General features: G+C 42.9%; 1 protein-coding gene across 1 annotated transcript in view; it reads left to right on the top strand.

The window, feature by feature from the left end:
- The first annotated feature begins 2,801 nt into the window (after nt 1–2,801).
- Nucleotides 2,802–14,508, top strand: part of scarb2c (scavenger receptor class B, member 2c) — a 31,356-nt gene continuing 19,649 nt past the window's right edge. Inside the window, exons 1-7 of the mRNA XM_007896923.2 lie at nt 2,802–2,984; nt 8,408–8,565; nt 9,294–9,441; nt 11,278–11,469; nt 12,501–12,592; nt 12,842–12,961; nt 13,616–13,794. Of these exons, the coding sequence (XP_007895114.2) occupies nt 2,862–2,984; nt 8,408–8,565; nt 9,294–9,441; nt 11,278–11,469; nt 12,501–12,592; nt 12,842–12,961; nt 13,616–13,794 (1,012 nt within the window). The 5' untranslated portion in view covers nt 2,802–2,861. The remainder of the gene's footprint in view (nt 2,985–8,407; nt 8,566–9,293; nt 9,442–11,277; nt 11,470–12,500; nt 12,593–12,841; nt 12,962–13,615; nt 13,795–14,508) is intronic.

Genomic DNA, 14,508 nt, shown 5'->3' with positions numbered 1-14,508 from the left:
GTGTGGTGTGTGTGTATCAGTGAGTGTGTGTGTGTGGTGTGTGAGTGTGTGAGTGTGGTGTGTGAGTGTGTATCAGTGTGTGAGTGTGGTGTGTGAGTGTGCATCAGTGAGTGTGGTGTGTGAGTGTGCATCAGTGAGTGTGTGAGTGTGTGAGTGTGAGTTTGTATCAGTGAGTGTGTGAGTGTGGTGTGTGTGTATCAGTGAGTGTGTGTGTGTGGTGTGTGTGTATCAGTGAGTGTGTGTGTGTGGTGTGTGAGTGTGTGAGTGTGGTGTGTGAGTGTGTATCAGTGAGTGTGAGTGTGGTGTGTGAGTTTGTATCAGTGAGTGTGTGAGTGTGGTGTGTGAGTGTGTATCAGTGAGTGTGTGTGAGTGCGGTGTGTGAGTGTGTATCAGTGAGTGTGTGTGAGTGTGGTGTGTGAGTGTGTATCAGTGAGTGTGTGTGACTGTGTGAGTGTGTATCAGTGAGTGTGTGTGTGTGGTGTGTGGGTGTGTATCAGTGAGTGTGTGTGAGTGTGGTGTGTGAGTGTGTATCAGTGAGTGTGTGTGTGTGGTGTGTGTATCAGTGAGTGTGTGTGTGTGGTGTGTGAGTGTGTGTCAGTGAGTGTGTGTGAGTGTGGTGTGTATCAGTGTGTGAGTGTGTGTGAGTGTGTGTGTGAGTGTGTGTGTGAGTGTGGTGTGTGAGTGTGTATCAGTGAGTGTGTGTGAGTGTGGTGTGTGAGTGTGTATCAGTGAGTGTGTGTGAGTGAGTGTATCAGTGTGTGTGTGAGTGTGGTGTGTGAGTGTGTATCAGTGAGTGTGTGAGTGTGGTGTGTGAGTGTGTATCAGTGAGTGTGAGTGTGGTGTGTGAGTGTGTATCAGTGAGTGTGTGAGTGTGGTGTGTGAGTGTGTATCAGTGAGTGTGAGTGTGTATCAGTGAGTGTGAGTGTGGTGTGTGAGTGTGTATCAGTGAGTGTGAGTGTGGTGTGTGAGTGTGTGTGAGTGTGGTGTGTGAGTGTGTGTGAGTGTGGTGTGTGAGTGTGTATCAGTGAGTGTGTGTGAGTGTGGTGTGTGAGTGTGTATCAATGAGTGTGAGTGTGGTGTGTGAGTGTGTGTCAGTGAGTGTGAGTGTGGTGTGTGAGTGTGTATCAGTGAGTGTGTGAGTGTGGTGTGTGAGTGTGTATCAGTGTGTGTGAGTGTGTATCAGTGTGTGTGAGTGTGGTGTGTGAGTGTGTATCAGTGTGTGTGAGTGTGTATCAGTGAGTGTGTGAGTGTGGTGTGTGAGTGTGTATCAGTGAGTGTGAGTGTGGTGTGTGTGTGTGGTGTGTGAGTGTGTATCAGTGAGTGTGTGAGTGTGTATCAGTGTGTGTGAGTGTGGTGTGTGAGTGTGTGTGAGTGTGTATCAGTGTGTGTGTGTGGTGTGTGAGTGTGTATCAGTGTGTGAGTGTGGTGTGTGAGTGTGTGTGAGTGTGGTGTGTGAGTGTGTATCAGTGTGTGTGAGTGTGTATCAGTGAGTGTGTGAGTGTGTATCAGTGAGTGTGTGAGTGTGGTGTGTGAGTGTGTGAGTGTGTGTGAGTGTGTATCAGTGAGTGTGTGAGTGTGGTGTGTGAGTGTGTGTGTGTGTGAGTGTGTGTGAGTGTGTGGTGTGTGTGTGTGTGGTGTGTGTGAGTGTGTGTGAGTGTGTATCAGTGTGTGTGTGTGTGGTGTGTGAGTGTGTATCAGTGTGTGAGTGTGTGTGAGTGTGGTGTGTGAGTGTGTATCAGTGTGTGTGAGTGTGTATCAGTGAGTGTGTGAGTGTGGTGTGTGAGTGTGTGAGTGTGTGTGAGTGTGTATCAGTGAGTGTGGTGTGTGAGTGTGTATCAGTGTGTGAGTGTGGTGTGTGGTGTGTGAGTGTGTGTGAGTGTGTATCAGTGAGTGTGAGTGTGGTGTGTGAGTGTGTATCAGTGTGTGAGTGTGGTGTGTGAGTGTGTATCAGTGTGTGAGTGTGGTGTGTGAGTGTGTGAGTGTGTGTGAGTGTGTATCAGTGAGTGTGTGAGTGTGGTGTGTGGTGTGTGAGTGTGTGTGAGTGTGGTGTGTGAGTGTGGTGTGTGAGTGTGTGAGTGTGTATCAGTGAGTGTGAGTGTGGTGTGTGGTGTGTGAGTGTGTGTGAGTGTGGTGTGTGAGTGTGTGAGTGTGTATCAGTGAGTGTGAGTGTGGTGTGTGTGAGTGTGTGAGTGTGTGTGAGTGTGGTGTGTGAGTGTGAGTGTGGTGTGTGAGTGTGTATCAGTGTGTGAGTGTGGTGTGTGAGTGTGTATCAGTGTGTGAGTGTGGTGTGTGGTGTGTGAGTGTGTGTGAGTGTGTATCAGTGAGTGTGAGTGTGTGTGTGAGTGTGTGAGTGTGGTGTGTGAGTGTGTGTGAGTGTGTGAGTGAGTGTGAGGTGGTGTGTGAGTGTGTGAGTGTGTGTGTGAGTGTGTGTGAGTGTGTGAGAGGTGGTGTGTGAGTGTGTGTGAGTGTGTGTGAGTGTGAGTGAGTGTGAGTGTGAGTGTGGTGTGTGAGTGTGTGTGAGTGTGTGTGAGGTGGTGTGTGAGTGTGAGTGTGGTGTGTGAGTGTGTGAGTGTGTATCAGTGAGTGTGAGTGTGGTGTGTGCTCACAGTGTGAGGTGGTTGGTGCTCTGCCCCTCACTGCCCACTGACTGTCTGTGTGTATATTGTGCGCTGTGGGGCTCTGTGTGTGTCAGTGAGTGAGTGAGAGACAGACAGACACAGAGTGAGTGAGTGAGTGGTGTGAGTTGTGCCCTCAGTCAGTGAGTGCTGATTGGTGCCGCGGTCCCAGCGCTCCCAGTGGCTGTGTGGGGTATTGCTGGCGGTGCGCAGTGAGGGCTGTGGCTGTGGCGGAGAGAGGTCGCGATGGGGCTCCGCTCGGGGGTCACCTACACGAGCGGCATCGTGTGCGTTGCCCTCCTGATCGTCAGCATCGCTCTCCTCGTCTCCAACGTCTTCACGGAGCTGATCAACAGCACCGTCAAGAAGGTGAGAGAGAGAGAGAGAGACACACACACACACACACCCCCAGAGCTGCCCCTGGAGAGGCTGCGGACAACGTTGCGCTTTGCACCAACAACCAAAGGGCGGGGGAGGAAATGCAAGAGCGCAGGACGCAGTTGCATTTGTGTTAAATGTTAATTTAAATGCATGTGTCGTTGCCTGTTTCACACACACACACACTCACAGAACACTACACACACGACACTGCACACACACACTGACTTGTTTTGCTCGCTCTCAGCCTCGGGGTGTGAGTGTGCAGAGCCTGGCCTCAGCTGTCTGGGTTGCAAAACCTCAAAGCAGCTATTGCAACTCTTTTAAGTTTAGCTGGTTTGGTTTGGTTTGGTTAGGTCGGTGAGTTAGGTCGGCAGCTCCCAGCACTTTACATCTAAAAGCTCCTCTTTTTTTTAAAACAAGAAACAAAAGAGAGGCATGTTTTTTTTTGACAGTGTTGGAGCATTCTCTACTCCAAAGGCTGGGCACCAAGAGGGTGGAAATAATCATTAAGAATAATGATAATCCTTGTATTTGATACAGCGCTTTATGGTGTCGTTGAGGTGTCTCAAAGAATATACTGTGAAGTGGATTGACTTGTGTATTTTGCGAGTGTAAAAATGGCAGCCGATCACACACGCAGCAGTGCCCACAAACAGCCGTGGAAATATCATTTGCTGTGAAAGGTTCAGCGCGGAGTTTGTATGAGTGACCCCTTTTGATCCCTTACAAATATTCTGGACTGACTTACGTTTGTCATTGATTGTACAGTACAGCAGCTGCTCTCTCTCACACACATTGTTGGCTCGGTAAGTTTGCAGTCGACTGAGTGGATTCCAAGCAGTTGCTATCTTATTCTATCAACTAGGAATGGATAACAACAATTTGCATTGATTATAGTGCCCCTCACGAGCAGTCGCGTCCCAGAGCGCTGGTGGTGTCTTCACAGTCCAACATTCTGTTTGGAGTGGTTCAACGTAATTTGATCCCCAATTTTATAATTCTTTGTATTTTTTAAAGTCACTGGATGTCATTGGTATGTGGAAATATTGACAGTGTATTGGACTACAGAGTAGAAATCTGCAATAGGCCAAAAGTTAAAATGGCCTGTTTTCAATGAGCAGTGCTGATGGTAGTCGTAAAAATTGGCTCATGGTTCACGTGTGAGGATTTGCATCTTGTGATTCCATGTGCAATGATTCAGCTGCTGTGTCTTTGTGAGTGAGCACTAAGCTGATTATTCCCCACTCCAAGTGAAGGAGGCAAAAAACAGAGAGTGATTTACCACCTGATGCGAGCACAGAGCTATGCCCCATTGACTGAGGTTGGGAAGCTTATTTGCAATTTCACACTGTGATTCGGGGTAATGGAGGAAAAATAACCTGCTGAAGAGAAAAGAAATGCTCCAGAATAAGCGTAGAGCAACATAGACCCACTTAAAACTTGGTATTGCAGGCCTCTTTTGTAGAAGAATGGTGTTTTTATTTTTTTTCCCCCTGCTCATAATCGTATTAACTCAGTGTTAATGCCATCACAAAGCGAATGTGATTTGCCTTGTGGCTGCTCTGCCTGCTAACATAAAATTATGCCCATACCCAAGGTATATTTACTGCTGTATATTTTCTTTTTAAAATCCAAAATAAACAATTCTGCCAGTGTTTTGTGAATTGCAAACGATAAAACAATGCAAACTATGACCACATCTTCCAAAAACACATAGTACTTTGTGTTTTTGAAGGATGCGGTCAGTTTGCTTTACGCTTTTTTTTAATTGTAAACCACCAAATATTTTATAATTGTATCGGCTGATCTTTAAATATGCCAATGAAATCCCATGCATTTTAAGGAGCCCTTTATTTATGTTGTGCAACTGTTAAAATACAAAACGAATCAATATGTTGACAAAAATATGATCAACGTGAAAATGCTACATTGTATGGATCTGGACTCATTCACATCCTGTCAGGCAACAACAAGAAGATTGCATTTATAGAGCGCCTTTCACATGTCGGGAGGCAAGCACCAGAAACTCAGTGATGTGAGATGCCAAAACCTGTTGCGAAACTAAGTTTGTAGATCGACGCTCAACTTCTAATTCGAATAAAATAATTCACCCGATTGACAGAAGTGCTGCTGGGGTGAATGCCAGGTGACAAGTTGAATGTTGTGCTGATGTTCTCCTGTACAAATGAGTTATTTCTTCCATTGAACTTGATTAACTTCTCAGCTGTGCAATTTGAGAAGGACCTGTGCCAGGGTGTTTCCTAGTAAGAACTCTTGGACAGTTTGATTCTCTTTTGGGGAATAAAAACTACTTTTGTTCCACATGTTAGTGTGTTAACACTTTGAAACATTTTTCAAAAAGAATAAACAGCGTCAGAATATCTGAATTGGAATTCCTTGATCAATGTACATGTGAGGATATTCATTAGACACATTGTAGCCAGAATTAGATTTGATTTTGATTAATCAATTATTATTACAAATTTGAGGAAATTGGACTTGGGTCTGTGCCAAAGTTATGGAACTGCTGTGATTCATGTTTCGTCATGAAATATTCAGTTGGAATTGTGATCACAAGCCCTCATGATACATTTTGACTAGTTTGCTTATCTATGTGATTATCAAGAATGCACAACAAACAATAGGTACTTCTTGAAGATTTTTAAAAAAAATTACAAATGTTTTACACAACTCCGTGAAGCGGGCCTTCATCCTGCTTTTTTTTGGGGGGGTGGGGGCTGTGAAGAGAAACAATGCTGGATAGCAGAATGGATGATTCTTCCCACTGTCCTAAGTGTGTGCTGGCCACCAGGAGCTGTTGGGCTGAGCTGTTGATCTACAGGTCACAATATGTGCTGTGGTTACGTTCCTTGCGTTATAGTTGCAACATGTCCTATAGTTCTTTGTGATGTAGTTACAACATGACCCATAGTTACATGTGGAGTTCTGTAGCTCAGTGGTTAGAGCACTCGCTTTGCAAGCGAGAGACCTGAGTTCAATTCTAGGCAGAGGGCGAAACCTTGGGCAAGTTTCCTTACTCCACACACCTAATAATAATCCCTCCAAAAACAATAATAAAATTGGCATTTTCAATCAACGACTGTTTGTGGGACATTGCTGTGCCCAATTGGCTGCCGCGTTCGCCCACAAATTTACAGTCAATTCACTTTACAGTGTGTTCTGTGAAGCGCTTTGGGACGTCCTTCCGACGTGAAAAACGCTATATCAAATGCAAGGATTATTATTATTATTATGTGCTATAGATGCAACATAATAATAACCCTTGCATTTAATATAGTGCCTTATCGCGTCATTTATTCGTCTCAAAGCGCTTCCAGAATATATAGTAAAGTGAATTGACTGCATTTTATGGGTGACGCACGGCAGCCAATTGCTCACAGCAGTGTCCCATAAACAGTCGTGGATTGAGTGACCACATTTTTTTAAATCGCTCCACGCAGATAACTCTAACCTGCAAACACTTCTCCCCCACATTCATTTTTTTTTATTAAAGGTGATAGTCAGATGGGTTAATTTTCTGACATGCTAATTGAGACTTCCATTCTGAGATTGCCACAACTGTTAACAAATTGCCTTTAAATATTGCGAGGGAGGGGGAGAAACATTGAGAAAACCTGTTTTGCGGTCAACTTTCTGACGGATTTTACAGATGTTTGGTACTTCATTATTTTGAAGTAAAATCCAGTTTTGTGTGAAATATAAAGTTATTGACTCAAAAGTAGAGAATTTTTACAACATGTTCCTGTTGTGCTGCAACAATAATAATAGTGGTTTGAGAGACCAATTTTATTTTTCCTTTTTTGGAGTGATTATTACCCACAGAAAGCGATCCACCAATTGACTAACAACCCATTTCTTGCTTCCTGCTAGTTAAACAGAGGCATGTGGAGTTATAATAATATAATAATAAGTAAGGTAAGGAAACTTGCCTAAGGTTTCCCCCTGCCCTGGAATTAAACCTGCTCCTCTTGCTTGCGAGTCAAGTGCACTAACCACTACCCTACAGGATTCCACATAAGATTTGGAATGGAAGTTATAAATGAATTTTAAAACCTGACTTTTTGTGGACCTTTGTTATTAAGATTTCCCCCTCCTATAAACCAAAGGGTGGACCTTGAATAGTTATCTTAGGAATTCATATTGATCCTTGGTGACAGCAATAATATTAGTTTAAGCACTCTTAGTTACCTCATTTTCTATCGCTTGTGTTTATCATCGTTGGATCTTGCCAATGCTTCCACATCTCAGACACTGGCTATATGTGGCTCATTTCAATTCACAGAGCCTGTGTGGAACCTTGGCATTTTATTCAACCTTGACTTACTCCTTTAAGCCTTTTCATCCCGGCTTTGACCAAATCCACTTTCTTCCATCTCCATAACATTACCTGCCTCTGCCTTTTCCCCCAATGCAGCGAAAATCCTCATCCACAACCTCTGTCACCCTCAACAATGTACCTGCCGGTCGGTCTCCCTAGTTCCAGATCATCCAGAACTCTGCAGCTCGCATCCGCTCCCCGCGCCCCTGCTTATTCTCTCCCAAACTCTTCTATGTTGCAGTCCTCTCCTATGATAGTTTGTGCAAGTGCATCAAACCGATCCTTGCTCAGCCCACTGGGTCCTTATTCCCCAGCTGACTTTGGTAAGTTCATTGCCCTTGAGTTCAAATGCCTCCACAGTCTTGCCCCATCTTAACTCCTCCTCTGCTCCACCTACTCTGGCTTGTCTCGTGCTCTCCACTCGCCCCTGCCCGCTATTGTTTGTATATGAACTTTCAGCTGCTTTCCTGCTACTCCCGAGAACTCTCTTCTGAAATCCCTCCAGCTTGTTCCCTCCCTCTTGCTTTCAAAACTTGTCTAGAGACATATCTTTAAATGTACCTTTGACCACCTCTTACCCCCAGTACCCAATGCTGTCCTAGCTCAGGCTTCCACTTTCTTTATAAAGAGTTTTGAGACATTCTCTCGGCGTGAAAGACACACTATATAAAGTGCAAATTGTTTTAGATTGGCAGAGAAATTTGGGATGTTCATTCTTAAACTGTTTATTTGAAGACCAAGAGGAAAGCAGGTGTCTAAATTACCAGCTCTTTCTGAATTCTGTGTTCTATCGGCCTTCATCATCAAATTTTGATCTGTTTGTGCACGTTTGTGTATACTGTATTTACTGAATGCAGCTGCAGATGTAACTGAGGTCATAATCTATCGTGCAGTAAACAAAAGCCTTTTTAGATTGTTTCTGTTTCAGAATTGGCAGCTCTGTATCTTCTGATCACATGTGCAGAATAAACCCTGTGACTGGAATTAACTATTTCTGCCGCAATGATGTTCTTGAGAATTTGCCGGTCAATATTGGTGGTCATCGTAAATCGCTAGCATTGTCTTTTTACAGGAGTTTCAGCTGAGAAATGGTACTGAGGCTTTCAAGGCCTGGAAAAATCCTCCACCACCGGTTTACATGCAGTTCTACTTTTTTAATGTTTCAAATCCTGCTGAGGTATTAGCTGGAGGAAAGCCCTTTCTTGAGGAGAGAGGCCCCTACACTTACAGGTAATAGAAACTTTGGTGTAGTGTGTTTGATAATTCAATGTCTTGTGCCTTTTGTAATTCCCAGACCTGACCTTTTTTTGTGCGAGTGTATCTGCTAAAAAGAGATGCCCTGACCTTTCTCTGTGGAATGAAAAACCAAGGGCTGGGTGGCTTGTTTCGAAATCCCTGCCATTGCGCTCATTCTCTGTCCAATAAGAAGGGCCACTTGACTGTCACTATCCAACTGTTTGAAAAAGCATTACAATCAAATATAGAATGTTACAGTATGGAATAGGACATTCGACCCATCAAGTCTATGTTGGTGTCTCTTCAGTTTGCTAGCTATATCCTTTCCATTTGAACATTCCTTGCCTGTGAAGCCTATCCTGGTAAACAAGGTACCCAATGTCCCAATTCTAGCCATCAATATGATTGTGCTTTGCCGTCCATACCGTAACCGCAGCTAGAGTTGTCCCTGGTATTGCAGGTGAATTGGACCAGTGCCCTACCAAAGTTTCAATGACTCGTTGTTCCATTCACTTTGGGCTAAACACCAAGATCCTGCCAACTTTAAACGAGAATGCTAAAGGGCGATCTTATTGTATATAAGACCTTAAAGATCTGTTTCAGTAAAGCAAAATCCACTTTTCTGACCAGGTCTCCATATTGGCCATCATTACACTCTGAGCATGTGCTATTAAATGGCTACTCAATTTTATAAGCCTTTATTCATTGCATAACTATTTCAGAGAGTACAGACAGAAAGAAGATGTGACGTTTGCGGAGAATGGATCGGCCGTGTCAGCTTTGACCCCAAAGACGTATGTGTTTGTTCCTGACATGTCTGTGGGAGATCCTAAAGTTGATTTAATCAGTACTGTGAACATCCCAGCTGTGGTATGTTTTTATTACATTTTCTCCAATTTTTTTTTGAAACCACACAATTACAGTTTGTTTCTTAAAAACTTGCAGTGACATAGCAAGGGATGCATTCTGGTACAAATTTCCATCTTCAGCTGGAGCCACAAGCTTATGAAGGGGCTTTGCTTCTTTTCGTGGCTGTTTGGATTTCCATGTTCAATCCTGACTTTGTGCTGAGTTAGGTGGTGTCCACCAAGGTGGATTACAATGCAATATAAAATTATATTTGTATAGCGCCTTTCACGTTGGGAGGACGTCATGGTATCCTGGCTGTTCCTGATTGTAATACCATGATTAATTTACTGGAATTGTGTGGACATCTAGTGAGAACATGAGGCTCAGATGTGATCCTCCCAATTGTCACACAGCCTGACATCACAACTACTATTTGAAACTGATTATTGACTGCTTTTACAAGGTATAGTGCAAGGGAGTCTGCCCGGGCTTGTGGAAATGTATTTCACCTTGTAAGTTTTTCTCCTTCAAGAGGAAGGAATACCAGAGGATTTGGGTGAAGCAGATCTCTCTATGGCCACGATACCTGGCAATTTTCTATAATATGCAGTAATGAGGAAAGTTTCATTTGAATGCAATTTTCTTGAAGCTGTTCAATGTATGTAAAATGTCTTTGTTCACAAAGCTATGCAAATCCATCTCTGATGCTAGCACTTGTGTGTGCTATGATCTTTGCATTGATTATTTGTTAAATTTGCAGAATAAAACCCTGTTCCTCATTTCTGATAAACTTACAATGTTTACGATTCTAGTTGATTTCATTTCAGCTACCCTCGTTCCATGTGTGGGGAGGTGGTGTCTATTTCTTCCAAAAGTACCAAACATGTGATTATTACTCACAGATCTGGTTTGCGAAAGGTTATTGGTATAACTTTTTCTTCTTAACTTCATACACTGGAGTCTTGAGGGAAAACCACAAAGCATGCTATGGCTGAACTCTGAATTATTCACCCTTGGCATGATTTTACTGAGATCTTGTGAAATTCTCATGAGGCACTGACCCTCTGCCTTGTTTGACTCCAGCAACTTCTGCAAATGCATATTTACATTTGTATTGTCAGGAGAAATAAAGCAACAAGTCTTATTAGTCTTGTTAGACTCCCAAGAAATAATAATTCCCCTTGTCGCGCCACACCCCCCCCACCCCCCATTCGATGACTTATGCCAAAATACAATGATCATTTTTCTTTGGTCATGTGGCTATCTGACGCATATTGAAACCCATCACATTCCTGTGAGTAGCCAACTAGACGGGGAGTTCCACATATGTATGCCACCTACACATGGAAATGTTCTTGGTCTGAAATGGAACACGCACTTGCTCTGGAGGAATCCACTTGCTTACCTACTCAGCAATAGGCACAAGTAGCAAGAGCCGAGGCCTAGGGTCTTCATGCTGGAGCTGGAATTTAACCAACTTAAAATCCCATAGCTTGCCATTAACAGCATGGTCTGGCAAGCTTCTCACTACCTCTCAAGCTGGACACCCTACCTAATAAGGCTTTGGTTTACAAAGTTAACGAGAGCTGACTGAGAAGAATCCCTGTCCGTGGTGACTGGTCTACCCCTCCAAATTGAGCCAGGCTGGCTGGGCTGCCATTAGCAGTGCCCTGGAATACCTGTGCCCACCTGGCTCAGGAACTGGATTACTGAGACCGTCTCAGAATGTTAACTGTTAACTCAATTCTGACATTACTTTGCCAATTTGTTGATCTGAAGGTCTTCCTGTAAAAACAATAGAGTTATTGTTTTGTCAACTTGTGCTTTAAATTTACATTGTTTTTTGTTTATAAATAGACTGTCATGGATATGGCCCAATATTCTAATTTGATGGTATTTGCGGTGAAAGCTATTTTACATTTTACGGGAGAGGGTCTGTTTACAACTCGAACAGCACATGAACTGCTTTGGGGTTATCAAGATCCACTACTACAATCGGTTCACATTTTGAAACCAGATATTGATGGATCCTTCGGACTGTTCTATAAGGTAAATCAAGCCTGTCATATTGATTGCATTGCTAATAACTTGCCAGTTACACAATTTAAAAGTTTGACGTGTGTCCAGCTAAAGGATGTTGACTTGGGAAGGTTATCATGATTCGTGTATATTCAGAAAATCGGTTTCTGTATTTGTATATTTAAATTTGGGAACAAAAGATGCCTACAGATTTCTGAGCTAACACAGGGATTTCTCCTTGTGGACAGATTCCACCGAATATACTAAATGGGTATTCAATAAATTGGTTAATTCAATTTAGCTATGCATTTGACCAGATGATGAAATCGTCTATTTTCTTTGTTATATTTCTCAAGTGCGCTCCTTGCTAGTCTTCCCAGTTCCACCATCCACAAGGTCCAACTAATATGAAACATTGCCACTCGTTCTGCACCAAGCTCTGTATGCCCATCCTCATTGGGCTACACTGGCTCCTTGTCTCGAATTGATTGATTTCAAGGTTCTTGCCCTCACATATAAATGTCTTTAATCACTAATTGCTCTCTGATCGGCTCATATCCCACTCTTCTGCCTGTCCTCAGCTAATGCATGCCTGCTGCACATCTTCCTATTCTCCACTTTACCATCAGTAACAGTTTTCAGTTACTATACCTGTAACTTCTGGAAGTCCCTGTCTTTATCCTTCCACCTGCTCCCTCTTTATTTTTAAATCACACCTTAAAACTTGCCTCTTTAACCTCATCTTTTGCCACCTCCCACTTCTCCCTTGCATAATGTCTAACCTCGTCTTTGGGGTATTCAGAGATGTTATAGTACACCTCCTTCAAGGTCTGCGTGAAGACCTTCTACTTTGGTCATTTTTCCCCCACCCCCAAATTCAACCCCCAGCTTGGGTGCAAACCCTCAACCCTAGCATCTTGGGATGTCCTCCCAAGAGAAAGGTGCTGTATAAATGCATGTTGTTGTGAAAGTCATTATATAAATGCAAGTCTATGTATGTATTGAATCATGCATCATTTATTAGTAATTGACACTTAAAATACATATGCTTGCAATTTTAGATGAATGGTACAGCTGACGGAGATTATGTCATACTGACGGGGGAAGAAAACTACATGGATTTTGCTAAAATTATTGAGTGGAGTGGTCGCAAGTAAGTCTCTTATTTTATATCCAATTTATTTCAGCTCCTCTGGACTACACCAGAACATCAATTGTGCCTAATGACTGAACTTTTGAGATTCTGATTATTTGATTTTATGAAAGGGGGAGCGAAGAGAAACTAAATGGCTAAATAAGAATTGTTTTTAAATGCACTTTCTGCTCAGTTATTGGGTCTATTTATTGATCATTGTCAAGTGTGGTACTTAACCTGTAACATGAATTTTTCTTTTCAAACCAGGTCATTAGATTTGTGGCTGACTGATCAGTGCAACATGATCAATGGTACCGACGGCACTTCCTTCCATCCACTAATGACGAAGAATGAAACCATTCATTTCTTCTCTTCAGATCTTTGCCGGTAAAAAAAACAATCATCTCAAAACATTTTCATCCATGAGCAAATTTGAACTGTGGTAATTATGGTTTAAGAGACATGATTAAAATGACTGTTTGCCAGATATTTTGTTTTCCTCCAAAGTACAACCATTGACGTGTTTGAAGCATTTCTTACTCTGGGATGTTGGGGACAGAGCAGGGGAAGTTATTTTTACTTTAGATTTTAAGTCGTTAGTTATAGGGAAGAGATGCTGTGGTTTCAGATATTGCATATACATCTCCTGGGCAGAAAGAAAATTGCTCATAACTTGAGGTTAATAATTTCTCCACTGCCAAACCAGGTCATTAGATTTCTGGCAGACCGATATGTGTAACGTGATCAATGAATGGTCAGATAGTTTGACGACGTGATAAGACGCTATATCAAATGCTATTTATTAACAGCAAATACAATATTAAAATTCTAAAGGTTTTTCAAAAGCTTATCAGGGTTTAGCTGGAGTTGGCAGTTTGCTGGATGGTTTCCATCTTCACTGTGTAACTGTCATGTCACTGTTAGCTGCCTATTTTATTAACAGATGCTATATTGTTTTGGTGCAGACATGCTTTATTTAAAAAAAACACTGAAATTTATCAATGTTGTGTTATATTTTTTGGCACCACAACTTTGTTTTAGGTCTCTCTATGCTACTTTTGAAAAGGAGTTGGATGTCAAAGGGATACCAGCTTATCGCTTTGTGCCACCCAGTGAAGTCTTTGCCAATGATACCATCAACCCAGCCAATGTTGGTTTCTGTATTCCATCTGGTCACTGCCTGGGATCGGGCGTATTAAACGTCAGCGTATGTAGAAAAGGTAACCAACCTAAGTAGTTCAAATTGTAATTGTGGAGATTCCTGAAGATAACATTTTAAATCTATAGCAAATTGTGTCACTGGATCCATATTGTGCAACAGAAGGTCAAGTCTTTAAATAATTAACTACTGGCTGTAGTTTTTTTTTGTCATCAAAACTCTTTGTGCTTGCATCTAGTTTAACCGAATCTCATGTTATGTCTCTTAAAATACACAGATTAGCACTTCAATTTCTTCCTTGCCTACAGGTTATCAGTCTTTGCCTGTACAATACAAAATTACATTTGTATGACGCCTTGCACATTGGGAGGACAGTCAGTGATTTGGACTCGAGCAGGGGGTTGAGATCAGGGAGGGTTGAGGGTAGGAGGGTGGCCAAAGGCTCGGTCGAATGAGATGCGCCTTGAAGGAGGCAAGGGAGGGAGCAAGGTTAAGGGACTATGGGATGGCAGTCCAAAGGGTGGGGGCAGAGAGGCTGAAGGCCTGACCACTGACCACCGCAGACCGATGAGCGGACAGGTTGATATGGGGTTAGCAGATCACAGAGGTAAGAAGGGGCAAGCTGTGGAGGGCCTTTAAGTCAAGGACGAGGATTTTGAACTCTATCCTCTGGGGGATGGGGAGCCAGTGGAGTCAGGCGAGGGTGGGAGTGATGGGGTCACAGAATCTGGTGCTGGATGAGGACACAAGATGCAGAGTTCTGGATGATCTGCAG

The sequence above is a fragment of the Callorhinchus milii genome, unplaced genomic scaffold (assembly GCF_018977255.1).
Source record: "Callorhinchus milii isolate IMCB2004 unplaced genomic scaffold, IMCB_Cmil_1.0 Scaffold1, whole genome shotgun sequence".
Taxonomy (NCBI): Eukaryota; Metazoa; Chordata; class Chondrichthyes; order Chimaeriformes; family Callorhinchidae; genus Callorhinchus; species Callorhinchus milii.
This window is presented reverse-complemented; position numbering and strand designations above follow the sequence as displayed.